A 27,385-nucleotide genomic window follows, 5' to 3' on the forward strand; every position below is an offset into this window, starting at 1 on the left:
TTACACTTGACTTCCAGCAAGCACCTGTCAATCTTTAAAAACAAAACTGGATAAAAGCAGGTCTTCTTTAAATGTGGATGGTCAGGCTATTCTAGATAATCTAATGCACAACTACCCTAAAATATACTTCATTCAAGAGAGAAGAAAATTAAAATACAAAAACAAGTGAGGACCCCACTGAAAAGAAACAGGGGAAATAGAACCAGAAAAAGGAAGAAAATAAGACTTCTCAGGTTTTCTTCCTTTAATTTTACTTCAAGTTATTTATATATATTTAAGCATCTCACATATGCATACTTTATTTTTTTTAAACTGAAGCCTGATAAAAAATGGAATCAATTGAATTTGTGGACCTAACCTGATTCTGAAAGACTGAGCAGAACAATCCCCCAGGTCTCACTCAGGTCTGTATTTCCAGTACAGCACTCACTACACATTAAGCTGCAGCTTTCATCACAGGGACTGGTGACAGGGGTACAGTGATCATTATCAGGTCTTTTAAACACTATTTTAAGTACAGATCATTTGCACTGAAAGAGCACTATAAACCTTGTTTTCTACAGTTTGGAACTAGTTGCAGGTAACTACCATAAAGCAATCCTAACCCTAACCCTGAAACTCCTCTTCAATCCCTTTCTAAACAACGGAAATACAGATACTTGAACACTTTTTTCCTCAACAAATTCTTTTCCTGTGCCAATCACTATTTTTCAAAAGAAAGTTAAAAATATTACTGTTTTAGGTTGCAGCCTCAAACAACAAAAGTAGAGGTCTGATTTTGTTCTCAGTGAAGTCAGAATGATCAACAGACCAAATCAGAAATGAAGTCAACTTTCTAACTGCATTTTCTTACTTGAAATGCATTTTCTCCACACCAAAAAAAAAATCCCCTTAGGCAGTAGCAAATAAGAGGAGAAACAGAAAAAAGCTATTTCACTATTTTAGCTCACACAGAAGCTCAAAGTTAACACTTTTATTTTTTAAATAAGATGTCTTGTATATGAAAAGCTTTTACAAAAAAAAAAATCAAAATAATTCTCAGGAGATGTCTTTCTCCATTTAATCTAAATAAACTCTTGGCAATTATGTGCCTACCTTTGGTTACTGTTTATAGTAGACTGAACCCAAACCAAAAAGCCTATTTTTACAACACTCTCTGGAGTAGGCTGCTGAAGTGTATTACATGAAGAATGAAGTGAAATGGGAAAATGTGAGAAAACAGAATGAAATAGAAGCTGTGAAATCAGCTAAAGAAAGTTATGTAGGTTACTGAACTTCTGACTACCCTTTACATCTAGAATTGCAGAATCACAGAGTATCCTGAGCTGGAAGGGACCCTGCTGGAAGGGATCCATCAGGATCATCAAAGTCCAGCTCCTGGCCCTGCACAGAACACCTCAAGAGTCACCCCATGTGCCCAAGAGCATTGTCCAAATGCTTCTTGAACTCTGTCAGGCTGGTGCTGTGACCACCGTCCTGGAGAGCTGTTCCAGTGCCCAACCACTCTCTGGGGGAAGAACCTTTTTCTAATATCCAACCTAAACCTCCCCTGACACAACTTCAGGCCACTACCTCAGGTCCTGTCACTGGTCACCACAGAGAAGGGATCAGAGGAAGTTGTTGATTGCAATAAGGTCTTCCCCTCTAGGCTGCAGATGCAGCCACTATTTTAAATATAACAAAAATATAGCCTAATAAGCAATCATCTCATGCCATATTTTATTGTAAGTATGCAAGTCTGACAGGGACACATACACATATCCATCTCAAATTGACATTTCAAAAAAAGTCAGACCTAATGAAAGCTATAAGAAAGACATATATTCCAGTCTGTCTGATAAATACTTTGTAAATTCAGAATAATTTTTCAAATTCTTCTACCTTTCCTCTAAAACTCACCCCATAAATTTTAGGAAACTAACCCTGATACTGGTCTCCATCAATGTTAAGATTCACTATCTCTAATGGCTCTTGGAAAGAGTTTTGTAAAGATCCTCATACGCTAATTGCAATGATCAAAAACTTCGTCAAAGTCATATCCAATGGATAAATGCAGATAAATACGGTAAAGTTGATCTAAAGCACTTGAAATGCTCAAACCAGAGATTAAGGGCTTTATGAAGCAACCAATTTTTTAAGCAAAAACAGTTAACAGCATTGTCATGTGGGAGAAGGAGGAATAAAGTGGGGTAAATAATATTTCAAAAGCCATTATATCATCCTAAGGTAGAGCTGAAAAAATAGTTTTTCTCTCATCATCTCAAAAACTGAGGGAGCAATGAGAAAGTTCAGAGCAGCACACTGATAAAGGGTAACTGAGAAACCCTTTTCGAAGTCTTTGCCATATGAGCTCTTCCAAGAGAAGATACATCTACCTCTGTAGCCAGGAATATTAATATTTAGTAATTTTTAACTCTGGACACTGATACCACAATGTCACATTCAAGGTAAATTTAATTAAATCTTGCAATGAAGAAGAGGGTGGAAAAGTCAACAGTTATTACTCTGTTGTAGATACAGTTCCCAAAATATTATAGATTGTTATAGCCTGCATCTTCCTATTTTCCAAGATAGATTGGGCCTCCTTTATCTGCTCTGGTCCCTTCCCCTTCAATGCATATATGCTTATCCTTTAGTCTGGCAACTACTCCTACACCAACATTGCCCATTCCAGTTTTCCCAAACATAACAACACACCTCTTCCATTTCAAGGAAGACTTACCCACAATAAAGCTGACCTTTTCCCCAAGCTACCTAAACCTTTTCATGGTACCAGTTCTAGCAAGGCTCCCTAATACTCTTCACTGACCAGCTTTTATACCTTCTAGGCAGAGCTGCCCTAAGGTCCCTTTGTCCCAACTGCCAAGAGATTCTTCTTGCTACTATCCTCCATGGGGAGATTCCCCAGGGAAGAGTTTTTATGTCTTCAGTCTTTCATACTGGACTCTTTTGATGATCCATACTCAGGAGCCACAGGGCTCCACAGGAGGACATTCCATCCCAACTGTGCTGCTGCCAGCACAGCTCTGCAGGGCTCAGCTTGAGTTGTCAGAGCACAGGAAGAAAACAATTCTGCCCATCATTAGAAGAAACATGCCAAAATCACTAATCTGTATCTCCTCTGTAGGGCTTATTCCTGCCTCATCAGGGAAGCATGACTTTAGCTCAGCTGTCTAGAAGAAAATAAAAAATACAACAAAACCTGTAGATTTAAAAAAAAATATTCCTAGAAAAAGTGGCCTCCAAACTGGGAGAGCAGAATGGTCCAAATGCTACAGTAAATCAGTATATATGACTTGCTTTGATTCCACTGAGCAGAAAGCACTGACAGTAAGAGGCTTCAGTGTTGTTTAAAATACTTCATGAACAAGGGCTATCCAAGCCTGTCCCATCTATATCTACTATCTCTACAGTTATTCCTCTTGGCATGAATATTCTAGATTGCAGGGAAGTGGTCGGAACTGGAATACTGAGTAGCAATTACAGTATCAAAAAAAGGCCAAGCATATCTCCTAAGAGAACCACAGAAATCACAACTGCCTTTTTAATTTCAGGAGAAGGCTGTTTATATTCACATGGAAGTCAGCTACATTCATGTGTGTCCCTCAGAGAAAGACCAAGAAGATAAAATTAGATTTTCACTACTAGTGTGATGCTTAGATAAAAGCATTGGAGTATAAAAAGCATATTAGAACTGCCATAGCCAAATGCAATGGGACCTCAACATACAGAATGACTCTACATGGTTCTATCCTGTATGAGACCTAATGGCTGCAAATTCAGTAGCTGTAAAAGTGGATCTTGTGAGAGTGGAAGAACGCTGGTTTTGACACCTTTTTAGCAACAGAATAAAGTTACTGTATACAGACCAGCATAAGAATGGCCTTTGTCCAAGTGCACAGACATTGAGGGAAGTTGTTCTGCTGTATTTCCAGATACAAAAGAACAAGAACCTTTTATACTACTCCCCCATTTTACAGCAGGACCGTATCTCTGTGCCCAACTAAAGAACAGTACAAGCAAACAAACTAAACTGGCTAGTAAAAAAACCTGCAGAGTACTAAAACTGGATGTACACTGTTTGGAGAGTACCCAAAAGCAAAGCTGCTCTGACAAGTAATTTCTTGAGTGAAAATACAGTATGAGCACTTCCAGAACCAACAGTTTCCCTCTTCTCTCTTCACCAAGGACAGTATTACTGTACTCCATGGTTTTATACTGCTACCCTGTGACAGACAGGCCCGACTGACAGCATACCTGGGTACTCACAGCTGGAGAACAGATCTTTAAAGTACACCACCAATTTGAGTGCTTTAAATAAGCTATTTACCATAACTGAAAAAGCAGCGTGTTGCAAATTGATAAGCAAGTTCATGATACTTTAAAAACATTTCCATATACTCTGAATCCATTAAAAAATACCACCAGTTTACTTCTCAGAAATATTTTAAAATAGATACTAAAATTTCTTTTGGTTTTCCGGCCACTTTGTTTCCATGTTTTCCCCAGAAGGGGTCACCCACCAGCCACGATCACTTTGGTTCGCCCACCTGTGCGTTCTCGGGCCGTGCACAGGCTACTTTGCATGGAGCATCTCCTCCCAAGAAAGCATCTCCAGCACACGTGTAGCTCGGGCAGTAACTTCAGCATCTCTGTCTCTAGCTTGCAACTGCTGACACGTTTTTTACCAGGCTACGTTTGAGCAGGGCACTGTGTGCTCCCCTGGCTGGCAGAAGTTCTGGCAGGCAAGCACTCGTGGTTTTCAGAGCTGACTGGAACCAGCTGTGACTGTAACAGGGTTGTGCATGGCCTTCTCCCACACACGTCACACCGCGCGCCCCTGCCACTCAAACCCTGCGATTTATGCCAAATAGAGTTCCCTAGCTGATAAAAAACTTCAAGCACTTGTCCTTAATAATATCTGAGCTTAAAAACTGTAGACACCTTATCACTTTTGCCAGTATGAGAGCTCTCTGAATTCAAGAGAGGGCAATAGGTCACTGAGCACTCTTCAAAACAGTTTAACTGAGGGTCTTCTTTCTCAGAATTGTTAGGGACCTCTGAAGATGATCTAATCCAACCCTAATTTTTACTGGTTTTTTAGCCAACTAAAAATTTTTATTAATATGCAAAACACTCAGTTTTGTTTCTGTGTGATCTCCCTACATCAGAGGCAAGCTATTGCCTATGTCTCCTAGTTTGTTGGGGTTTTTTTTAAAAAAAAAAGCTTTATAGGTTAGAAATCTCAAAGGTACTCCTAACTTCTTGCAGTTTTTCCCCAGGAAGTAGAAGCTTTTCCCTTCAAAAGTGTATTGTGGAATCTCTCTCAAAAAATTTTTGATGCAGAATGGAAACATATACTCTATCAAAAGTACTCAAATGTTTCATACTGCTACATGACTCAATATTCAAATATCGGGACATGGTTGCATGTTCAGACACATGATACAAGTATATGTGTCTTGGGTTATTTCCAATGTCAGTAAGCACAATATGTGGTATCCTAGGGAAGAAAAGCCCAGGCTTAAAAACAGAAATTGAACTTATAGATAAAAGCAAACGGAGAGTTGTAGGGGAGACAAGATGACACCACAACCTAAGGACTGGTCTATTAACACTACAGAACTCCTCTGATAAACATTATCAGAAAAAGGAAATTTTTTGTTATCTTGGTTCCTTGACTAAAGTTTCTACAAAGCATCTAATACAAGAAGATAGCATTGAATTTTAAATCAAAAGTTCAGTCATAAATTCACAGACATGAGAGTTTTGGGGGATCCAGTCATAATACAGCTTATGGGAAAAGTGAGTGTCACTGGCTTACAATTCTGAAGAGATTAATTCCAAAACCATCATACCATTTTTGATCAGGAAAGATAGTGCTTCCCAGAGATTAATTAACTCAATTTAATTTTTTAGCATTTGACTCAAAGATTAGTGGACAGTATGTACTAACAGCAACAAATGTTTCTAGTTTATTTAGTATTTTGCCTAATAGCTTTGAAAAAGTTCTAAAACAACATATACTAAAAAAGAAACAGCAACCCAACTTTCCAGAATTTATTAATTTTAGGAAACTTTGAATGGGTTGCATGCTAAGTAAGGGACTATTTAGCTCAGGAAAGCAGTATTAAAAACAGTCTTTAAAATTCCAGTTCACATAGCATTAATTATAACTGTAACTTATTCAAGTGTAACTTAATTATTCTAATTAACTGTCACAAAGACAATGTAAACATAACTGACACTGAAGAAAATCACCCACCTAATTTTATTCTGGTGTTTGCACATTTAGAATAAGTAAGAAGAATAAACAATAAAATACTATATACTCACTCGGATCAGATTTAGAAAATGTATCTCTGTCCAAAAGATTTCTATAAAGAAAAAAAAGATAAAAATAATCTTAGGTATAAAAAAATTGTGAAAGATTCAAATCAGATACCAATGCATATACGTTTTTAACATTTTTAATCAAGAGCCAGCTTAGTCTTCTGCCCTCCTAATATACAAGACTTAATCAGCACTAACACTGGAGTCAGCTTACATTTCAATTTATTATCCATTCTGGATTTGAACAAACTGTGGCTCATATACTCCAATACCACGAATCAAAAAGCAACCACATGTACATTACATGTACATGTAACAGGCTGTCCTGGGTTGCAGTGTATTCCATTACCATCCTCATGAGCTGTTGAAATCAGGTGGGGCAGTGTTTCCTTGCCTCCTCCCCCCAGACTATCTTTCTGTTAATGACCCATCATTGTCCTGCCGCCTGACTCAGAGACAACTCCCTCCGGACTATCTTCTGTTAATGAGCCTCATCAACACTTGGCCTCATGACTCATTACCCCATTGTGAGATGCTCCACCCAGAGGGAGGAACCAAGCATCCCATTGTGGATATAATCTGAGACTGAACACCAGAGACAATCCATCCCACTGGATTTCCAGAGGACAGGAGCTACACAGCCACCACTGGACCTTCTGAGGAGGAGCAGACCCTTTCTACAGGATCACCACTTTTAGAGGACTGCAGCCACCACCCTGACTAACAGGGTGCCAGGTTGTATCCTGACTCTGTCAGTTTGAAACAGTGTTACCCACCTTTATTTTTTCTTGCCCCCTCCTTTTTATTTCCCTATTAAATTGTTATTCTGACTTGGTGTCTCCCACTAGTTTGTTTTCAAACTAGTACACAGGCATTGGGAAGAGAAATGCCTTTAAATTGCAAATGTCTAGCAGAGAGTAACTCGCCAGTTCAACCCAAAAATTAGACTTTACTTAAAAGAATGGCTGTGAGATTCCTGAGCCATCAGGAAGTATCTCTAAGAATCTGTCATGGACAAGTAAGGTAAAGAGAAATGATCCACACATAGGACATGCATCAAAACTAAGATTCTTCTAATTGTCCACGGAATACCTAGGAAAAAATACTAATTTTGTTATGGAATGCAGTCCCAATATCGTAACCACACTTCAGCCAGCTGAGAATCATACACAGATGAATGGACTTAAATTAACAATTCTGAAGAATCAGGACTGACCAGAAACCATTCTCATAATAGTTACCAACATTTCATCATTCAAAAAAAAAATTAAATAAATTTTTAAAATTATCTTGACAGACTAGAAAAATGTTCTGAAAACAGGATGGCATCAAACAGGGACAACAAAGAGCTATTAAACTTTGGAAGGTATTAACAGCAAAAATGCAGCATAGCTACACATAGCTGGATATACAGCAGTTATGTCAAAAATAGCCCTAGACATCACAGTTGACCACAAACTGAATGCAAGTCAGGAGCCTTGCACCTTTGGGAAAAAGGCATACTGGAATACACAAACAAAAAATGCCACTTTAGACTAATTGTCTGGTCTTCACAATACTGGCAAACACTCAATTCAAGCAATAATGTTTTGGACACTCCAATTTCTTGCAATCTAATACAGACATGGAGCCACTGGAGTTCAGTGAAAACAGAAATAATCTGAAGCATAAAGACTGTATCTATGACGGAAAGAAACCCTGCTACAAATTGAAGCTGACCTCGATATAGACAGAGCAAGTAGGAACAGGTTTAACCATAAATTGAATCTTCTGCACTGCAGGCACAGAAGTTGAACTTTATTCCATTGTTTTACCATCTTTCACTGTTAAAGGTGGGCAGACATGATGTGAAATCTCCATTGCCTCCAAGAATATGTCACAGAGCTACAAATTCTAGTAAATTCTTTGATCCTACCCCAGAGCAAAAGAAAGGATTAAATAACCAGTTTACATCCCTTATACCTTATTATTTATAGTAATTAGTAGAGCCTCTTCAAGGGTCACCAATTACTACTCTCATTCAGATCTAAATCACATAATCTTCGTGCTACTGAACAGTGCTGAAAAGTGTATGAATATTTTGTTCAATACAGGTGTTCTAAGTGGTCCACTTAAGACTTCAACAATGAAAAGATACCGTATTCCAAATTCAGGTATTGCTAAGTTCACCTTTCAAAACAAGCAATATGAACAAAAAATAGCTTTAAATGAACATTGGACAGATCTGTTCTATTTAATCTAGCCAAAGCTTTAATATTAGTGCTTGTGAATGAACCTGAATTCTGCATTCAGAAGTGTAATTCTTACACATACAACTATACTCAGAGAAACTGTATCCTACCCTAACAAAAATCATGTAAATATCAATTGGAAGTATTAAGAGACCTAGGAAAACCAGCGAACCTAAGTCAGTATTTGACAACACTTACTACAAACTGCTTTAAAAGACAGTGTAGCAAGTTCTGCAATATCAGAATTGCCAACCCAAAACGAAAATTGCTTCCTATTCCTCTTTAATTATACATACCTAGATACACCATTAATTCCTGGTAATTAGAATTGGATTATCCCAAAATGAATTGCAACAAAACCTCATAATTAGAGTTATATGAAAGAAATAGCACATTAGATTTTGGATCATACTCACCATTAGAATTCCAAGCAATTCTAATTCCTCTGCATGATGACTATACAGTGACCTTATAATTGGTATGTTAGCGCTTGTCCCTGCAGATTAGGATTAAGCAATTTTAGTCATGTTAATACTAAGTTAATGTGCTTTAAGTTCTTTAGATATTTTCTACTCTTCTTGTGTTCGTTTTTAAATCTTGTTCCCCTCTATTTTCCTATATACATATTAGCATAAAGACTGGCCTGGTACTGTAAACTCAGTCTATCCTGACACTTTTATTCCAGCAGTTGCAAAAGCAGCCACCATGGGAACAGCATTAAAAGAAGGTAAGAATCTATAATACTTCTTTTAAGAATGTTCCTCCTCACCAGCTATTAGCTGCTCTGGGGTAATCTGAGAGCTAAAACATTTCTACATAAACGGTATTCCTGAAAGCATTGCAAAGGTAGAGATACCCAAGTTTAACATTGTAATTTAGGTCATTGATGCAATCAACTCATCGTCTTGAACTAGTACAACTTGCAACACTGTCAATTCAACCCTTCACACATTTTCCTACAAATAAACAATGTCTTCAGCAAAGTTTGCAGCATGCCTGATTGTCCAAATCATAAATAGCCAACCAAAACAGTAACATAAGAACTTAGCAAGCTGTTCAAGCAATGCAGCCAATTTCAATAGGAACTTTAAAGAAAAAGTACCAACAGGAAAACAAAAAAAAGAAAAAAAAGTCTGATTTGGCCACTAAATCACCTAACAACTCAATAGGCTGTTCAATTTCATTTGTGCATTTTCATTTCAGGGGGATAACAAAGTGCTCCTTCAAACATAAGAAAACTGCATGGTACATAAGCATAGCACAATCTACAGCCACAAGAAATAGTAACACAAAATATAAAGCAGACTAGATGTCCTTCTAGAAATTTAGGTAGTCTTCGTGCTCTTAATTTTCAATAGCACTTTCTGCACAGACTGAGCAATACAGTGTCATTTTTTTCCTTTTTTCCTGAGAAAAGCATTCTCTTTGGTAGTAAACTGCTTTGTCTCAGGAAAGCTCACAAATTCAGAAACCAGAAATATCTGAAATTTTTCTTTCTCCTAATCAAAGTATCAAGAGAAACAGACTTATATTTTAACTGAATACAGTATCTTTTTTTTCTATGCCCATTAAGCATTTCAGATAAAGAATGCAAAAGGAAAAGGAATTTCTGTCAATTATGAGGGAGGGGAAAAAAAACCAAAACGTTTTTCCTTGAGAAACATGCATATCAAACATCTACAGCAAGGAAGTCTAAGAATATCTGTGCAGAAATCATTATTCTACCAGCACAGATCTTGAAGGACTTCATTCTGCACCTGCCCATTCTGGAGTGGACCTTCCAAAACAGTTGCAACAGCGTAGATGTCTAAGGAAAAAGAAATTAATAGGATCCATAACACTGGAAATGCTGGGATTTTTTTTTTTCTGTATAACGAGAGCAATTTCCCCAAGGCAAGGAAGAAAGCGATCACTAAATAAGATAAAGTTAAAATATATTTATCTATGCCTTACAGAATCACTTTGTTCACACAGTTTCATAAACTCCATAAAACCTTACCAAAGCAACAGTTTTATAAAATAACAGTGCAGCGCTCAAAAAGTTTTTTAGATTAGAATGTTTCAGTTGGAAGGAGCCTACAATGATCATCCCACACAACAGCCCAACCACTACAGGGCTGACCAAAAGTTAAAACATGTTATTAAGGGCATTGTCCAAATAAATGCCTCTTGAATACTGACAGGCTCAGGGCATTGGCCACCTCTTTAGGAAGCCTGTTCCAGCATTTGACCACCCTCTCACTAAAGAAATGCTTCCTAATGCTGAATGTCTGGTACTGTTTAATCAAAAACAACTCAGAGGTATAAATAGATGCTCCAAGATTCACTGATCTGGTTAGCAGTGGCAGCTAACCAGAAACCATCACAGCCTATGCCGCTTCCTACATCTCTCGTCCATTACACATTATATGTGTGTTGTCAGATGTACACGAAATAGTAGCATTTACTCACCTTGTCCACATATACTTTCCTTCAAATTTCACTTTATTTTAGTGATCAATCACTGAACTTCCTTCTCTGTAAGTTTTTTTTAACCCTTTGTTACTCCAAACTGCTAAGCAGAAGTAAAACCAATTCCTCCATCAGAAATTACAGAATTCTGGCCCTGAACAACAGACCACAGTAACTACAGAACTGAACAGTTTAAAATCTGCTTCTCTAGTTTCAAAATTAAAAAAAGGAATAAATCTGCATTGACTGGGAAAAGACTTACTTATATATTGCCTTCAACAGCTCCGAAATCCTTAATGATAAAAATGGGGTTTACTTCAGATTAATTTGTAAGATTTTTCTCTGGGTGCTACGGCTTTATATTTCTCTTCCTCTTTAGATTACATTTAAATGCATGCAAAACTTCTTTGGTTGTGAAATAAAGCATTCAGCAGTTTTCAAACACAGAAGTTAGTTACTCATGCCAAATAACTTTTAATTTTTAGAAAACATACATTTTCAGTGTATCATATTCGTATTATACATTATAAGCATACACTACTTCTGTCACACTTGTATCAATCCATGGAAAAAGGAATTGTGCTTAGTTCATTAAACAAATGCATTTCTGTTTCCCTCACTTAACAATGGGCCTACATCACTTTTTCAAGGACGATCCTGATAAAGAAGGGAGCATCCCAGTCATTTTTTAATGTGCAGAATAGTATCTACAGTACTACTAAATGTAACATAACTCTATTAACCTAGTAGTCACTGCCCTTCAGCCTTAATGGTATCACTGAACTTGCAGGGATCAGTCCTAAGATGACGTATGATCCAGAGAGTCCACTCAAGTGAAGAGCCCACTTGACCTACCTGCAAAGTAATTTCACAAACTGTAGTGGCAGCTTAAGTAGTCACCCTTCCACAACTATTTACTCTCTCCTGTATTCTGTCAGAGCACAACAAAGCCAGCTGTTAGCCTCCAGCTCTCGAGATTCAAAATGCCCTGGACCTAAGTGCAGATCAGACAATTTCTCAGAATTTTACATTCTTGTCAAAGTAACTGGTTCTCTAAGAATAGGCTCACAGGTGAGACAACAGTGGCTCCACTGACTAATAGGCAATTAGGATGACCTGTTCCTTTCTGTTCCAATCATCTCCATTCTTTGGGGCACTAGAAGAACCAGACAGAAAGCAAACATATCTCTGATGTGCAAGCTTAAGAAAACATTCCCAATACCTCTTCATAACCTTTGGAGAAGTAATTCACTCTTCTTGTTCACCAGAAAACAAAGAAATAATTTTCAGCCTCACAGTAACTTTTATTGTGAAGCTAAGAATATATTGATTCAGAAGCCATTAGGGAAAAAAGAAAGGGAGAAGCAACGAAAAGCGTAAGACCAGCAGTGCTTCCATGAGTTTTATGACAACCCACAGAAATCCATCTCTGGCTAAATGTATGCAAACAATTTTAGGATGAAACCTCTATTAAAACTGCTGACTACTCCTGAGGGTTAAAAAAAACCCCAAAGGAATTGCCAAGTTTATTTACTCTAACACAGCAATAGTTTTACAGGAGTTCTGTTGAAACAGACAGGAAATACTGGGTTATAAAAATACACTTCCACAGATGAAACGGACCTGAACACAATCTTGAACTATTCCAGTTTAAATTTTAAAAAAGCCCATTTAGTACTATCACAACATGGTGGAACTCTGCTCCAGTACCACCCCAATTACTATTTGAAACCAACAGAATAAGCCATCCACGTTTATGTTGTTAAGGGTGGACAGGTAAACAGTCTCTGGCTCTGAGCTCCTGGGGATGTATCCTGGGAGATGGCACTAAGGACTGCTGGTGGCCTCAAAAGAGATCTTCAATCTAGTGTCAACTCACCACTCCTTTCCAGTTACTTTCACCCAGACCATCCAAATCCATGGATATGCTGCCCTACTTGAGATCTGATTTCTTTAGGAATGTATGTAGCGGGTTGAGTTCGAAACCGGGCAGAAACACCAATTCAATGTAGTGGTTTTGGTTCAAAATATTCATTACTTACTTATTTTCCTTCTGTGAGATAAGAATTAGGAGAAAAGCAAAGCAGGCACAAATCTTAAACAGTTGCAGTACAATGAAAGAGTTTTATTACTAACAGAATTAAAAGTAAAGAGACAATAACAAAACAAAAACAAATCCCCCCCCCCCCCCCTCCAGCCAGGGCTTCTCTCCTTTTACCTAGCTCACACAAGGGATAACAGAACATGGGATGTTAGTCAGCGTTCCAGTTCTTGAAAAGTCCCTCTCTTATGCTTAAGGGAAAAAAGGGTTTTTCCTTCAGTTGCACGTGGTTCCCAAACTGCCACCAACAGCAGATCCGCCCGGAAACAAACAATCTGCTGTGTGTAGAACATCTCTCCCATGAAAAATCTCACAGTTCCTTCACACTGCAAAACATGGGCCATCACATGGGGTTATTCATCTTTTTAAGGATAAGTTCTTTTGGCCTGCACACAAAGGCTCTTCTTTGCCACAAGTCTCTAACAGCCTCTTGCTACTATAAAGCCTGGCATCGGCATTCTTCACAATCTTCACAGGCACACGAAGATACTCCATCCCCCCATGTTCTTCAAATGGATTAAAGAGACAAACAGTTTGTGGTATTACAATTTCTTACCACGGCATGCAAGAAGGTTTCTTTTAAGCTGCCCGCCAGAATCGTGGCACCGCCCTCTTTTCTCCCGTCGCCATTTCCAGCTCCGTCCCACGTGACTCACTTCTCTTTCTCTCTGACTGACACTGCCATGCTGAAGAGTGTTCTTGTTCAGCCTTTACGGTGGGGAAAGCCTCGCTCCCTTTGTGCTGCTGGCTGCGTGGTGTCTTCTTCAGTTCAGCACGAAGTGTGCTGGCTGCAGACAGGAGGTTCTGCCGGCTCCCGTTGACTCCGCCGGCTCCGCATGGAGAAGAGAGGGACCCGCCGGTCCCCAGAAGCCGCGCTGGATGGGTTTAGCTGTGAGCAGTCCATGGCTGGGTTTAGCTGCCTGTGGCTCTGAGGCAGTCCCCCCCAGCCACCCAGGGTCCGTGCCGCAGCGTTGGGAAAGGGGGAAAGGGGCAGTGGCCCCGGCCCGGCCCGGCGGGGCCGGGAGGCCCCGAGCTGCCCCCACCTCCCAGCAGGCGAGCTCCGACCAAAAGGGGAAGTCCCGCCTTTCTGTGCGGTTTAAATATGTAAATTGTGAGAAGCGTAATTGGTCTTAAAGACTGTCCATCAACTCAGGGTCAACCCAATACAGTGTATAATACAGTTAATACAGTGTTTCATTCATGTATAACAACATATAAAACATACGTATCAGTTTCGCACAGTTCTTCTGAAACAACTCTTTGAAAGGTATGCCTCAAAGAAGTAATTTAAAAAGCAAATATATACCAACAGTGTAATATCCATCCTTTCTCTGCCATTGCAGGACTGTCAGTGGGTGAGCCACTGCTCAGAGGGGCAGAGAAAAAAATGAGGAAAGTAATACTGCCATAGAAAGTCTTCATAAAAATATACAAAGTCATTGCACATTTCCTAGCACATAGATCTTTTCCTGCTGCCAGGCTCCCCTGTATGCCACCTTTCTGAGGCCTAGGACAGTGGGCTTCAGCTGGGGGAGGGTGTTACAGTGAGCCACCCATCAGTGTCCCATGTCCTGTCTGGGGAGAACCGTGAAGTTTACAGAGGTGGCAGGGGTGGAAGAGGTGGTCTGAGAAGGAGTATGATGTTGATGACTTCCTCCTCCCCACTCTGAGGGCCCCCAGCTGAGTTAACAGCTCTGACTTCATTCATCTGCAACTCCATTTTACATCCACATTTATGTACACTGTGTACAGCCTGTATTACATCTGCTTTGAGACCTGCTCTTTCACCACTTTTGGTTTTGCCCAGCTCCCAAACTCCACTTCCTTACCAACCACTGGTGACCTCTTTAAAGCACTGGGATCCCCAGTAAGGGGACATCCTGAGCACCCTCTTTTCACCCTCTGCTGCCACACTCCCATCCTGTGCTCCCAACTTGCAAAGCCTCTGCTATCACACGGTGACAACGCTCCTCTGCACTACACTATTCTGTGAGGGTCACAAATACTTCACTATACACATAATAACTACTTGCTACTACTATCTGCTAAAAGAAATATGGTTATACTACATAATTATACAAGGACAAGCCAAAGTGAAACTAACTAAGCAGCAGCCACCCAGTACCGGGTTTGGGTTTGCAGCTAAGTAAACCCAAACAAAGCTTCATGTAAGCAAAGACAAGTTCAGACAAAACCTGACAAGTCCTGAGACTTGCAAGGTTGCATGAAATCTGAAGCCTTTGTGAAATGTTAAAGGTTAATGACTCAAACAATCAGATTTGCAAAAGCAGCAGGTGCTTTCTTGAGGCCAGATTTGCATCCCCTAAACAAAGGGGAGGAGAAGAATTTTTGGATGTGTGGTGAAACCACTGCTCTTCATAGGAACAGCCACAGTGCAGAGGAGGTGCACACCCACCACCAGAGGATGACCACAAGAAACCAAGCTTTGCTTATCAACAACCTTCTTTGTTGAGCCAGATAAGGGAAAAGGCCAGTAAGAAGCAGATCCTGCAAGGTGGGGTAATGCTTTTTATCATGCCAATGTCCTGTCCTGATAAGGCTCAGGTGTAAAACCACCCCCTGGGGGAGGTACCGGGACATTCATACATAAGCCTGAAGGTATTCATTCCTTCTGATAAGTCACAACTGGCTCAACCGTGCAGTCATGAGAAACAGTGGTCCTGTCTTAGAAAGGGCCACAAATCATCAGAGATCCCCCAAGCACCCCCAGACTGTGGAGGATCCACAGTATTTCATCAGTGTAAAACTCCACTCCCAGGGGAGGTACCTGGGCCTTCCCACCTGAACATATATTAACACACTAAATCTTTTATTTGGGGACTTCTCCACCCTCGACAGATAAAGACCATGACCACCACTTTGATCAAGGGACATCAAAATTGCTACAATCGAGTCTCGGTGCTGGATCCACAGGTAGTGATATCCTTCTTCTCCTTTATGTACTTTTACCTTTTCTTTCTTTTCCCTGTATATTTTCTTAAGTGATATTTGTATACCTTTATAGATAATGACCAAAGTAGATACACACCTCCTTTCCATTATAACCAAACTGTTCTGAAATAAACCTGCCATGTGTATTCACACTGGTCATTCAGTGTCATTTCACTTTAATCCACCCCAAGGGATCTATTAAGAACTTTTAGTTACCCCATCTCAGGGATGGGTTGTAACAGCCTGTCCCTAGTGTGCAGAAAATCATGCTATGAAAAGCCAGTGTCCACAGAAGGGGCAGAGCAGTCCCACAGCTTTATTTGAATAAAGAGAGGGAGTCCACTGGGCCATATGCGCGTGGGGTTTCTCTCTGGAGGTTTCACAGGGCACAGCCTCCTTTAATCTAAACTCCTGGCGGCATGATGCCCTCTTCCTTCCTCCAGTGGCTGAGGTACTCAGAATGTACAGCCTCCCCGAACAGCCTACCACCTATTTCCCCCTTGAACATGTCATTCTCCTCCGGAGTTTAGAAATTCAGGGTATGTCGGTTCTGCAATAGACTTTGTGCTGACCCATTTATCTATTACCCCAAAGTTCAGGAGTCAAACCGTCTGGGTTCTGTAACAAGCCTGTGCAGCTTGACGGTGGTAGAGCTCATTTCAAAGACATTAGCTCTCATTTCTCCTGAAGACACTCACCCATGCAATCTGCCTTAAGTTCTAAAAGTCACAGGGCTGCATGTTTAAATTTCAAACAATTGACACACACACAGGTGAAAACTAAACCATGCACTCTATCAGGAATGCATCTCCATGACTATTTTGTCGGACACTGTCACCCATTTATGTTTTTTCTCATCCGAAGCCAGCTGGTTATCTAGGTAGTTTCATCTCAAAGAAAAAAAACATGTAAGATCAACCTTCTGTTGCCAGTCACATATAACCATTCCATGGACCCTTAATCCAACCTGGAAACACATACACAAAGAAAGCAAGAAAACAAAAACCAGATTTACAATCAAAATTAATTTCATATTCTGTATTTTGTACTATACAGAGTTACAAGCTCAAATAATTTGTTGGGAATATATCTTTTATCATTGTCTCTTTCTGTGACAGGGATTTCTAAAAAATTATTAATATTTAAAAAAAACCCAGAAGGTAAGTACGATGGCTGGAGAGATGTGATCTTGCCAGAAATCAATGCCTAGGACAATTAAAGATATAATTAAGGATACTTTTAGGTATTGCAAACACTAGGAAGTGGCTGGTTAAGACTTTCAGAATGCCAAACAAAAGAAAAAATTCTGAAGTAGTATGTTTTGTTCCTCTGTGCAAGAAACTTGAAATTAAATTATTTTAATTACTGAGAATAGGGGTTGTTTAATTCCATTCAGCTCATTTATTGTTAGATCTCTGTACAAACTGTGAAGCGGCATAGAACTGATGCAAAGCACGCATGGGCAGCCAGTTGTATTTCTGTTGAATTAACTGTGACAAGGCGTTTATGGTGCTTTTACGCACATTATGCCTGTTGTGGGAACACAGGCAGTGTAGAGCCTATCCTACATAAACCTAGACCTATAAAGACACACTGCCTGATTGAACATAGAGCCTTTCAGAGCAGTATTAGCATAACAAACGTTCTGAATTAGCAAAGTGACCCTGTACTGTGTCAATATTTTACAACAATTCTACTGTCTTTCCAATAACCGTGTCATCTTTGATACACTACTAGAAGTCATAAAATGATGAAACTACAGCTTCACTTTCCCACAGATATTAAAAAAAACACTCTCAAGAAGATAATTCTGATTGGTAAGTCCATAAATAAACATTAACATAAGGTATAACAAAACTCGACTTTTTTTTTAACGTAAGATTGCAGAATGGCTGCAGAATTATCAGGTACTCCAGGAAAAAACCTAGGTCAGTTCACACAGTAACCATGATGAACAGAAATCATCATTATACAGATCATACCAAATAATTAAAAACTTGAACCCATTAAACTACACTGAACTTTTTATGTTCACACAGAGCACAAACTTGCAATTCTCAGCATTAGATAAATTAGTTCAGTCAACACACAGCAACTGCACTAACAGGAGGGAAGATGGGAACAGAGTATGATGTTTTTCCAAAACTTAACTAGATTAGAATCAGCGGAGAATATCAATGGAGGGAAAACAGGATGACACGTACATGGCCTGAAGCTTACCTGTGTGTGTAGGACCACAAGCCTACCCACACAGCTGGTAAGAGAAGAGTCATGTCTAGACACAGGCTTATAACCAGCATGCAGTGCCAACACCCCTTTAGAGGAAGAGGAACCTTTGGGCTGGAAAACAGTAGTGAAGAAAAAGATAGAGTGCAGCCTATTTCCACTCTTTCACACACACTGCAGGGACAAGGTCTTGGTCCTTCACCACATGACAACTGTGCAAAATTATGCCAGGCAGCAACAACTAAAGATTGCATGGCAGGTGACGGTAACATTTTCATCAGACCATGAATGCCCTTCAGGACATGTGATGAAGGGAGAGACAGGATGCAGAGAGAGATAGCTACTAGAACAACTGATCCAGACAATAGTGGACAATTACCAACACCAAAGGATCTTCTGGGATAATACATGTAAATTCTTCTGCCATAATAGATCTGGCTTTTGATCAAAGACTAGTGCTTTCTGATAAACTACATCTTATAGAGTCAGAAGAGAATTCTGAAGTTTTTATTCGATAGGCACTGAGTAGTAATAACTAGAATTAATTTCTTGCTTGTCTAGCATTTGTAGAACTACTAATGTTGGCATTCAAAAGCCATGGGAATGATATAAAAAGCTTTTAGCCATAAAGAAATCCCAGAAAGAGCATGATAACCAAAACATTCCTGGATTTTACAATTTTCACAGAATTTCTCATCTCATGAGATGCACTTCTACTAAAGACTACCTGATGTGACCCTGGAGCTAAACCAGGGTGGCTTGGAGAATATCAAGTAGTGCAATGCCATCTGCATAGTGCTGAACCTGAATAAGTCATTAATACTTGCCATATGAGCATGCAGGCAAATTGGGAAATGCTGACAGAAAAACCACACAGAATTGAAAGCTAAATGAATAGAAACTGTATCCTTATTGAATAAGACAGACAGAAAGACAGAACAGATGACAGAATATTGCCCAGAGTCACAAATTTACTTTGTGGTGCAAACAGCTTGCACTGCTTCATTGACCACCAAGTTACACCTCCTGTACCAACTGGAAGAACTGCCCTCATCTCCTGTAAGAAAAACAAGCAAAAAAAACACAAAAAAACCCCCCCAAACAAACAAACCCCCCAAAACACCACCACAATAACAAAAAACCCCAAAGCCAAGCAAAAAGAAAAACCTAAGAAAAAAGTCCAGGAATAAATAATAGTTATCAACTAACAATTGTTGATGCACATTAGTGATCAAATTGGTCCTACAACTCTTCAGGTATCAAGGAAAACAAATGTCGTGACCCAAACTGCTGTTAAAAGCATTTCTCTCCAGGTGTTAAAGAATACACAACTGCTAATTATTAAAGAATTTTTAGCATTCTCTGAATTTTGCAGTTTGCTCTTGGAGTCTTTCACAATTTCATTTAACACCACATTTCACAAGCTTTAGCCAGTAAGTGAGTTTACAGATGAATCACAAACGTGTTACTCATTAATCTCTGCCCTAGTGTCACTCATTTTATACTCCGCTTTGAAGCATAATTTTGTAATCAAGAATTGTCATCCAGCACATACAGAAGAAAGGAATCTCCATTGAAATTCCCATCCTTCTGCACTTGACATCAAGACAAACGAAAGAGTTTCAACAAAACTGACATGGCTTTTAACGACACCTACAGAGAAACTGCCGCTGTAAACTATATACTGAAATATACTGAAATTAGTTACAAGTAAGGTCAGAATCGACTGACTACGTTCTATACCTGCATTTCTTTGTAACTACTGAAAGATTCTTAAACCACTGTAAAACACTGCAGGTATATACAAATGATACCTGGAATTAAAGGAACTCCCATACTCAGTGAATTAGGTCAAATTCAGCATAAATGTTCTGACATCTGTAACTGTGACAGGCTATTTGAAGAACTTAAAAGTAATACTAAGGGTCCTGGACTGCTTTCACACATTACAGCACACCCTTCCTCGGACAACAGTCGGTGCTTGTGAACTTTGCAAAGACAGCCAGCAAGTACAACGGCGTGTTTGTATGTCAGCCTGGTGACTATTTCAGTATTACAAATTTAATCTTACTCTATTCCTCACTGCTTCAGCCTTCTTTTGAAACCAACACTTGATAAAACATCAAATCATATTTTATTTACTAAGGAAAGAGAGGGAGTGGTCTGACAATTTAAGTTTAGAGCACTGCCGTTCTGTCCTGGTAGTAGGACTGGTAATGGCAACAGCTCTGGGGAGCTACATTATAGAAGGAAGCAACGGATTGTAGAAGAAACTGGCTCATTTCCCATCAGGAAACACACTGATAGCTCAAATTTTCCTCTAGAAGCTGCCAACTCTGCTGGTGAAAGGCGTGACCTCTTTGCAACTATTAGGAAATACTCAAGGAAGTTGCGGAATGTGAACGAAGACATGAATAGAAAAGCGCACAAACAGAAGTATTTTTTAGACCTCTAATGAGAAAATCTCTGCGTCACAGGAGAACGCAGGATTTTTGAAATGCCTATAAACAAGCGTCAAAAGAACAAAACCACAGACACCACATTTGGTGTTATGGGCTGGCATTCTCTCAATTTCGCGGCAGCAGCGTTACGATAAAACATGACGAAGCGACACAACACGCCCGTTCCCCTAAGTTTTGCAAGAGAGCCTTGAATAACCCACGACAGGATTACTCCGGACGGGAGGTCTCCGTCCCCACCACGGCTCTTGGGACAGCTCCAGAAGTTAAAAACCTGCCGGATAACCCGCCCTGCGCGCTCACCGATGCGACTCCCGCTCCCGGCAGCGGCGCGGGCAGGATGCGGGGCGGCGGCAGCCGCTGCCCGTCTCGGCGGGACCCGCAGCCGCCGCGGAAGCCGGCGCTTCGGCCCCGGGGGCCGCCGGCAGCACCCTGCGGCGGACACGCCCGGTGCGCGGCCAGCGGGCTGCAGCAAGCTGGCAGCCGGCCCCGGGCTGCGCCCAGCTCTGCCCGCGGCTGCACTGGCAGCTCCCCGCGCTCGGCACCCTCCGAGGGCAGGAGTGAGAGCGCCTCGCACAGCACCGGGCATGCGGAGAGCGTCCCGCGCTGCCCTTCTCCTCCCCGCTCCGCTGACGAGCCCGGGGCGAGGGGCACCTGCCCGCTCGCCCGTCCGCCCCATCCGACGCCGCGGGGCGAGCGGGTGATGCGGCCGTGAGTCGCCACCGTACCTGCAGGACACGGAGAGCTCCACCCTGGTGGCCGGGATGCTGGAGCTGAGTACGTTAAAATCCCCCACGGACGCCATCTTCGGAAGCCCACCGCTTCTGCCCGGCTTCTGCTGCCCCGCCGGCTTCTCCAGCCCGAACATGGGACAGAGCGGCGCGGGCGGGAAGGCGGGAGGAAGAGAGGGAAGAGGCGGCGCCAATTGGCCTCCCCCTGGCGATGGCGATGCCGCTGCCGCCCGTGGCGCGGAGCGCGGTGAACGCGGAGCCCCGGCCCGCGCCGCTCCGCACCCGCGGGATGCGCCCTCCGACTGGGGCGGCGAGGCGGGAGCGGGGCGTGACGTCACCGCGAGCGGGAGCCGCGCGTGCCCGCCCCGGGCGCGGGGAGCCCGACGGCCCGAGCGAGGGGACGCGCCGGGGCTCTCCGGGGAAAGCGGCACCGGAGCCGTCGCGACCCCAAAGCGTGCGGGGCGGGGAAGTGCCCCGGTGGGGGCGTGCCCACCGTGCGGTCCCGAGCGATTTCGCTCCTGCGCCTCCCCGGACTCTTGCCCCTGGCCCCTGCGCGGAGATTCCCTCTCCGTCCCGTCCCGCAGGCTGTCCGGGGAATCTCTTCCCTGCGCGTTAGTGAGTGAGGAGCCTCCCCGGTGCCTTCCCCCTTGGCTCTTGCACGGAAACTCCCGCTCCGCTCCGTTCTGTTCCGTCCCGCAGGCTGTCCGGGGAATCCCCTCCTTCCCCGTCAGTGCGTGTGCGGGTCCCCGCGCCCCGAGCAGCCGCAGCGGCGCCTGGGGACAGCGCGGGCGGGACAAACTCCAAGGCCCGGCGCGGGGCGAGTCTCTGGAGCCCCACGACAAAAACCCCGGGCGGCGAAGGCGCGAGGGATTGCGAGACACGGCCGGGGCGCGGGGCTGGGCTGGGCTGGCGCCTCCAGGGGGCGCGGCGGAGCGGCCCGGCGGGGCCGTCGCCGGGATAGGGAAACATCTGGGTGGTAATTGCCTTCGGAAAACCAACAGCCATTACAGTCGCAAAAGAGTCGAGGGAAAAGAGGTGAATTTACCTTGGTTGCTGTGTGCATTGACACACTGAAAAGGGGGGATTTCACTCTCTCACAGGTGCACAGACCGTTTCCTTCTTTTTTCAAGACCACCAATCCAGTTGTCTTGAATCTGTTCATAATAATTCACAGTAAGCACAACAGCTCCATCATTTTATGTGTCATGTATTTAATTTGTATCCATTCCTATGGCATCTAAGTGGTCCGCAATATTTATTTCTCATCGTAGCAGTTTGAAGAGAGATGGAAGTGCTACCGTTCCTGTGTCACAGGTGGGAAGTTAAGGCACAGGTAAATTAAATGCCCTGTCTGTAGCCACACAATATGTAGGACAGGTCGAAGATATCAACCTGAAATCATATACTGAAGTACTTTACTCGTCTGTCTGATAATAGCCTTATGTGTAACAATAAAGAAGTTTAATATGTTTATTTATAAAAAAAAATAACTCTAAAGCCACAAACATTATCAAAATACATTTATTTTGAATTTAATTTCTAGATTCTTCTTGCTGTAATTCAAGTTCAATGCATGATGTCAAGTAGTACTGAATCAGCGGGAGGGGGGAAGCAGAGGTTAAATGATTTGCTAAGAAGCTCTTTGTTAAAAACAATACATACAGCTTGCTCAACATACCTACTTTACTATTTATTTCAGTAGTGGAGTCTTTTCCATGTATCATTACATCAAAATAATGGTAAGAGAACCTGAATGTCAACACCTGCTTAGCTCATAGCAAACAGAAAGAACAGTGGTGGGAATGCAGAAGACAGTAATATGTTCTTGTGTACAGGAGATATACTCTCTGTGCACAGCACACATCTGAAACATAACTCCAGTGGCAGAAACTCAAGGAAGATATCACTGATATTTTATTCAGAAACTTCTGACCACATCCTAGTTCTAATCTTCTGGCTCTTTGTTTTCAGGAGGTTATCACCTGAAGTCTCATTTCTTTATTTTCATTCTCTTGTCCAGAGCAATTTGTCAAGCACAGAGTAATTTCTCATCAGATATCTCTGAAGTACTTCCTCTTAAACCAATCTGTCTGAAGTTCTCAGTACAGCCAAGAAACCACGTACTTTTACAAGTATTCTAGTTGTGTCTGCAGGCAGCCAAACCAGTAAGCCTACAGCTGAAATTGCTTTAAAAAGCCAAACGACAAAACACAACAAATCAAAAAGAAATTTCCTTCACTACTATTTTTGTCCATACTGTAGTGTGAAGGGATGGGTGAAGGACCACTGGTGTCTAGAGAGGCTAATGCCGAGTACAAATAAGCTGCTAGATAACTAAAAGCTAAAGAACAGTTTTTAAGAAAAAAACAAACTGTTTTCCAGCTTTATAATACATTTCCTCCCTCTTTTATAATCCGCTATAGGGATCTAAACATGATCAGTGTATCCCACAGGGCATGGCATGAATTACCTGAAATGTATGAAGAGTTATTATAGTAAGGACAGTACATCACTATAAATGATATAATTGTTACAATGCTATAGGTGTGAGTAACTTAAAAGTATATCATGTAGGTGTGATATGATCTTATATTATTCCCTACTAATCCCATTTACTTTTGGTTACGTGGGGGTTTGTTTTGATCCTTTTTTATATTACCTGATCTTAATATTTTATTCTACTTAAAAAAATGGGAATAGTTAGCAATTGCTGATTCCAGAAATAGAGCATCCTATGAAAATAATGGAGGAGTTAAGGAAATTCAAGTCTTCAGTGTTGCTGGGGAGATATCCATCTTCCCTCATCACATTTATAAAGGCACAGATATTTTGTCTTTTAATGTTTCAGCTTCGAGTAAATACATAGTTCTGATGCACTGAGAGTGATTTGTATGGGAAAAAGAAACTAAAAATGAAACCAAGGAGTAGTTGAAAGATGTGCACCAATGGGGTTAAATATATATTATTATCATTCCAGAGAGGCACCTTGTATTTTCTCATTCTTAAATGGCACTGAGGTGTGGGAACTGGAACAATGCCCAAGTATTAGGACAGAGGCGGTTTTAGTATCTGAAATTTATGTACAAAATACCTATCAGATTATACTGCAAAAAGAAACATAAGAGCTGTGTGTGGTATATGGTAAGCTGACATTTGAATGACATCAGTGACTCTCTGAAAATTTTGCAATGAAAAGCAGGACATATTTTCTGTGCTTTCTTTTGTGATTATTACTTTATTATTATTAGCTGTTGCTAATTATCAGATACCTACATCACTTGTTTCAATATCTGCAATCTAATTTAAGGAATGAGGGATATAGTTGCAGTAATTATAGCATAAACTATGAACAAACTAGAGATTCCAGAATAGCTGTAGTGCGTAACACTGGATGATTGCTTTAAAACATCACAGCTTCCAGCAGTATAATTGAAGCCGAATGCCACAGGATGCAAACATTGATTACTCCCCTCCACCCCCTCAGCTTTCTGCCTTGTAGTTCATTATTAGACATCTCAAGAAAAGAAGTTTTATGATTAAATCTTCGCACTCCTAAAAAGAATAAAACACACACAAAACCAACACAGACTAATCTGTAGGAAGTTAAGGAACTTAAGGGATCTATTCTACTGTAGATGTGATAGAATATGTGAATGATTATAGAAGTGAACTTCAGCGTTATTGGAACAAAACAATGTGACTACAGTACAATAGCATTTTCATGACAATGACATTCCTACTCAGTCTGAATTTGTGATGAACATACCAGATTCCCTTGTTCTTCTTCAAGTATCCGTTCAATAGTTCCCTTGAGTAACATCCATCAAACGTCATATTTTTATCCTGGCGGCCACCAAACTGTTTCTTTCAAGAACCTGAAGAATGGAGTGAACTTAGCCATAACTTGGTCCTTTCTAATAGCTGAACATAGCACTGAAACAATTCCAGTATCCTAATGCACACTACTTTGTTTGAGAATTGTTATATCTTTATTTCCTGCCTTTGATTAATATACTTAATTTCCTCCTTCTTTGCTAGTGCTGATTGTTTCAACCCATTGAACAAAGACAAGGAATTTAGCATAAATTCCTGATAAATAAACCGTAATTCCTGATAAACCATCAGTGCCACCATCATTACTGGAACCATCAGCAAGAACTGTGGCTGAATACTGACCACAGGCTTTGAAAACCATCTGTAATAGAACATGCTGATGGATACATTTAGTCCCTTTATTCTTCTAGGATTAATTATCATCTCCTATAACTCCATGATTTTGCAATCTGCTTTCAAAACACACAAATACTGATGAAGTTCTGGTTTTGTGAAAGTGAAGTCTAAAGGAGGTGTCAGACACAGAGGTTAGATGTAAAGAGAAAGTCTCCACTCCTTCAAGGTTTTCACTTTAAACACTAGTTTTTCAAGGGCTAATGTCTACAGTCACACAGGTGTCAAGAAGAATACATTCTTCAGTAAAAAGTGTCTAGGCCTTCTGGGTTTAAAAGCCTTTGAAACCTATCCTCGCTCCTTGTCACCATGGCATAAGCATGGGGAAGGTTAGTGAGTCGTCAGTGCACAGACAGATAAAATTTCACCCTTTCTGTACCATGACAAAATTGGTAATGCATTATTTTGTATACCTCTCTACTGTTTCCATGCAGAATAAAATCACAAAGTGTAAAAATTACTTCGCCTCTTCAAACACACAAAGGACAGCTATCCAACAAATACTCTCGTCTCACTATATTTATCTACACTAGAACTCTTATTTATCAAAGTACCTTTAGCACTAGATAGGTTTCCTGTATTGTTTCAAATTTTCTTCCAGTTTGATCCAGGCCAGAAGAAAGAGATAGCAGCACAACCATACGATTCCTTCCTTCCACATCCTAAGGCAAACATTCTTCCATGGAATCAGGTTAAGTAGTATCAGTTCCTGAGACAGTTTTCAGTTAGTTCAAGAGCTCTTCAAACTGTCAAAGACCTCTGAAACATTCTCGAGTCATCCAGGAGGTGTCTTGGGATCCATTTCACATCTTACACCTAGTACTGCATAGTAAGGTCTCTACATCTATGAACAGAGGAATTTTAGATCTACTGAGCACTTTTTCTGGCTCTCAGAGTGAAGCAAGTAGTGTGGAATTCAAATTCTAAAAATGTGACTTGGGAGTATTTTTAGTACAGGTTTTTAACTGTTAACAAAGTCAAATTAAAGTTCAGGTTTTATTTTAAAGGACAAGGAAACAAACTGATTAGATCTTTTTGGGTGAAAAAGTTTTATCCATGCGCCTTAAACTAAGCATTGGCCATCCAGATTGCATTTCTGGACAGGCTACCAGAAGAATGTGAGGATGCATTTAAAGTAATTTTTCTAGAAAGACCATTCATGAGTGGCTCATGGCAGCAGATAATTCCAGGTTCTGCTGAACTAAGTGTTTAGTATGGCAGAAAGGATGGTAACAAGAAGATTGTCTGCATACAGTTTATCTCAAAAATTCTAAATAACAATGTTCAGTGAACATAAGATTAGGCAGCCCCAAAATGAAGCCTCGGCATGTTTGTCACAAGATCAGCTGAACATTTCAGGAAAGTATTTTAGTCTCAGAAGAGGGAGAGGAGAATCTACTTCTTGCTCTTCAGTTACTTCCATGTTCTTGGACTACTCTTGATGATTTGAATTATTTTTTTTCTTCCCTTCCATGCCCACTAACTTCTAGGCCTTCCATATTTCTAAGAAATATCAGCTGATTCGTGGAAAATATTTGTCTGTTGCCAATTTTTCAGGAATAATACATTTCACAGTTTCTTTCTCTGCCTAATCACGACGCGTATCTTTTCCCTCCGTGTGCTTCCAGAATATTCATAAAATCAATGCCACCGTCAGCAGTACATCTTGGGAGG

At 40.9% G+C, this 27,385-nt stretch overlaps 1 protein-coding gene across 1 annotated transcript in view; it reads right to left on the minus strand.

The window, feature by feature from the left end:
• CPNE8 (copine 8) overlaps positions 1 to 21,636 on the minus strand; it is a 78,879-nt gene extending 57,243 nt beyond the window's left edge. Inside the window, exons 1-2 of the mRNA XM_082280945.1 lie at positions 21,482 to 21,636; positions 6,337 to 6,377 (exon numbers count right to left, since the gene is read on the minus strand). Coding sequence (XP_082137071.1) covers positions 6,337 to 6,377; positions 21,482 to 21,621 — 181 coding nt within the window. The 5' untranslated portion in view covers positions 21,622 to 21,636. The remainder of the gene's footprint in view (positions 1 to 6,336; positions 6,378 to 21,481) is intronic.
• Positions 21,637 to 27,385: the final 5,749 nt, after the last annotated feature.

Source organism: Coloeus monedula (genome assembly GCF_965178545.1).
Source record: "Coloeus monedula genome assembly, chromosome: 4".
In the NCBI taxonomy this organism is placed as follows: Eukaryota; Metazoa; Chordata; class Aves; order Passeriformes; family Corvidae; genus Coloeus; species Coloeus monedula.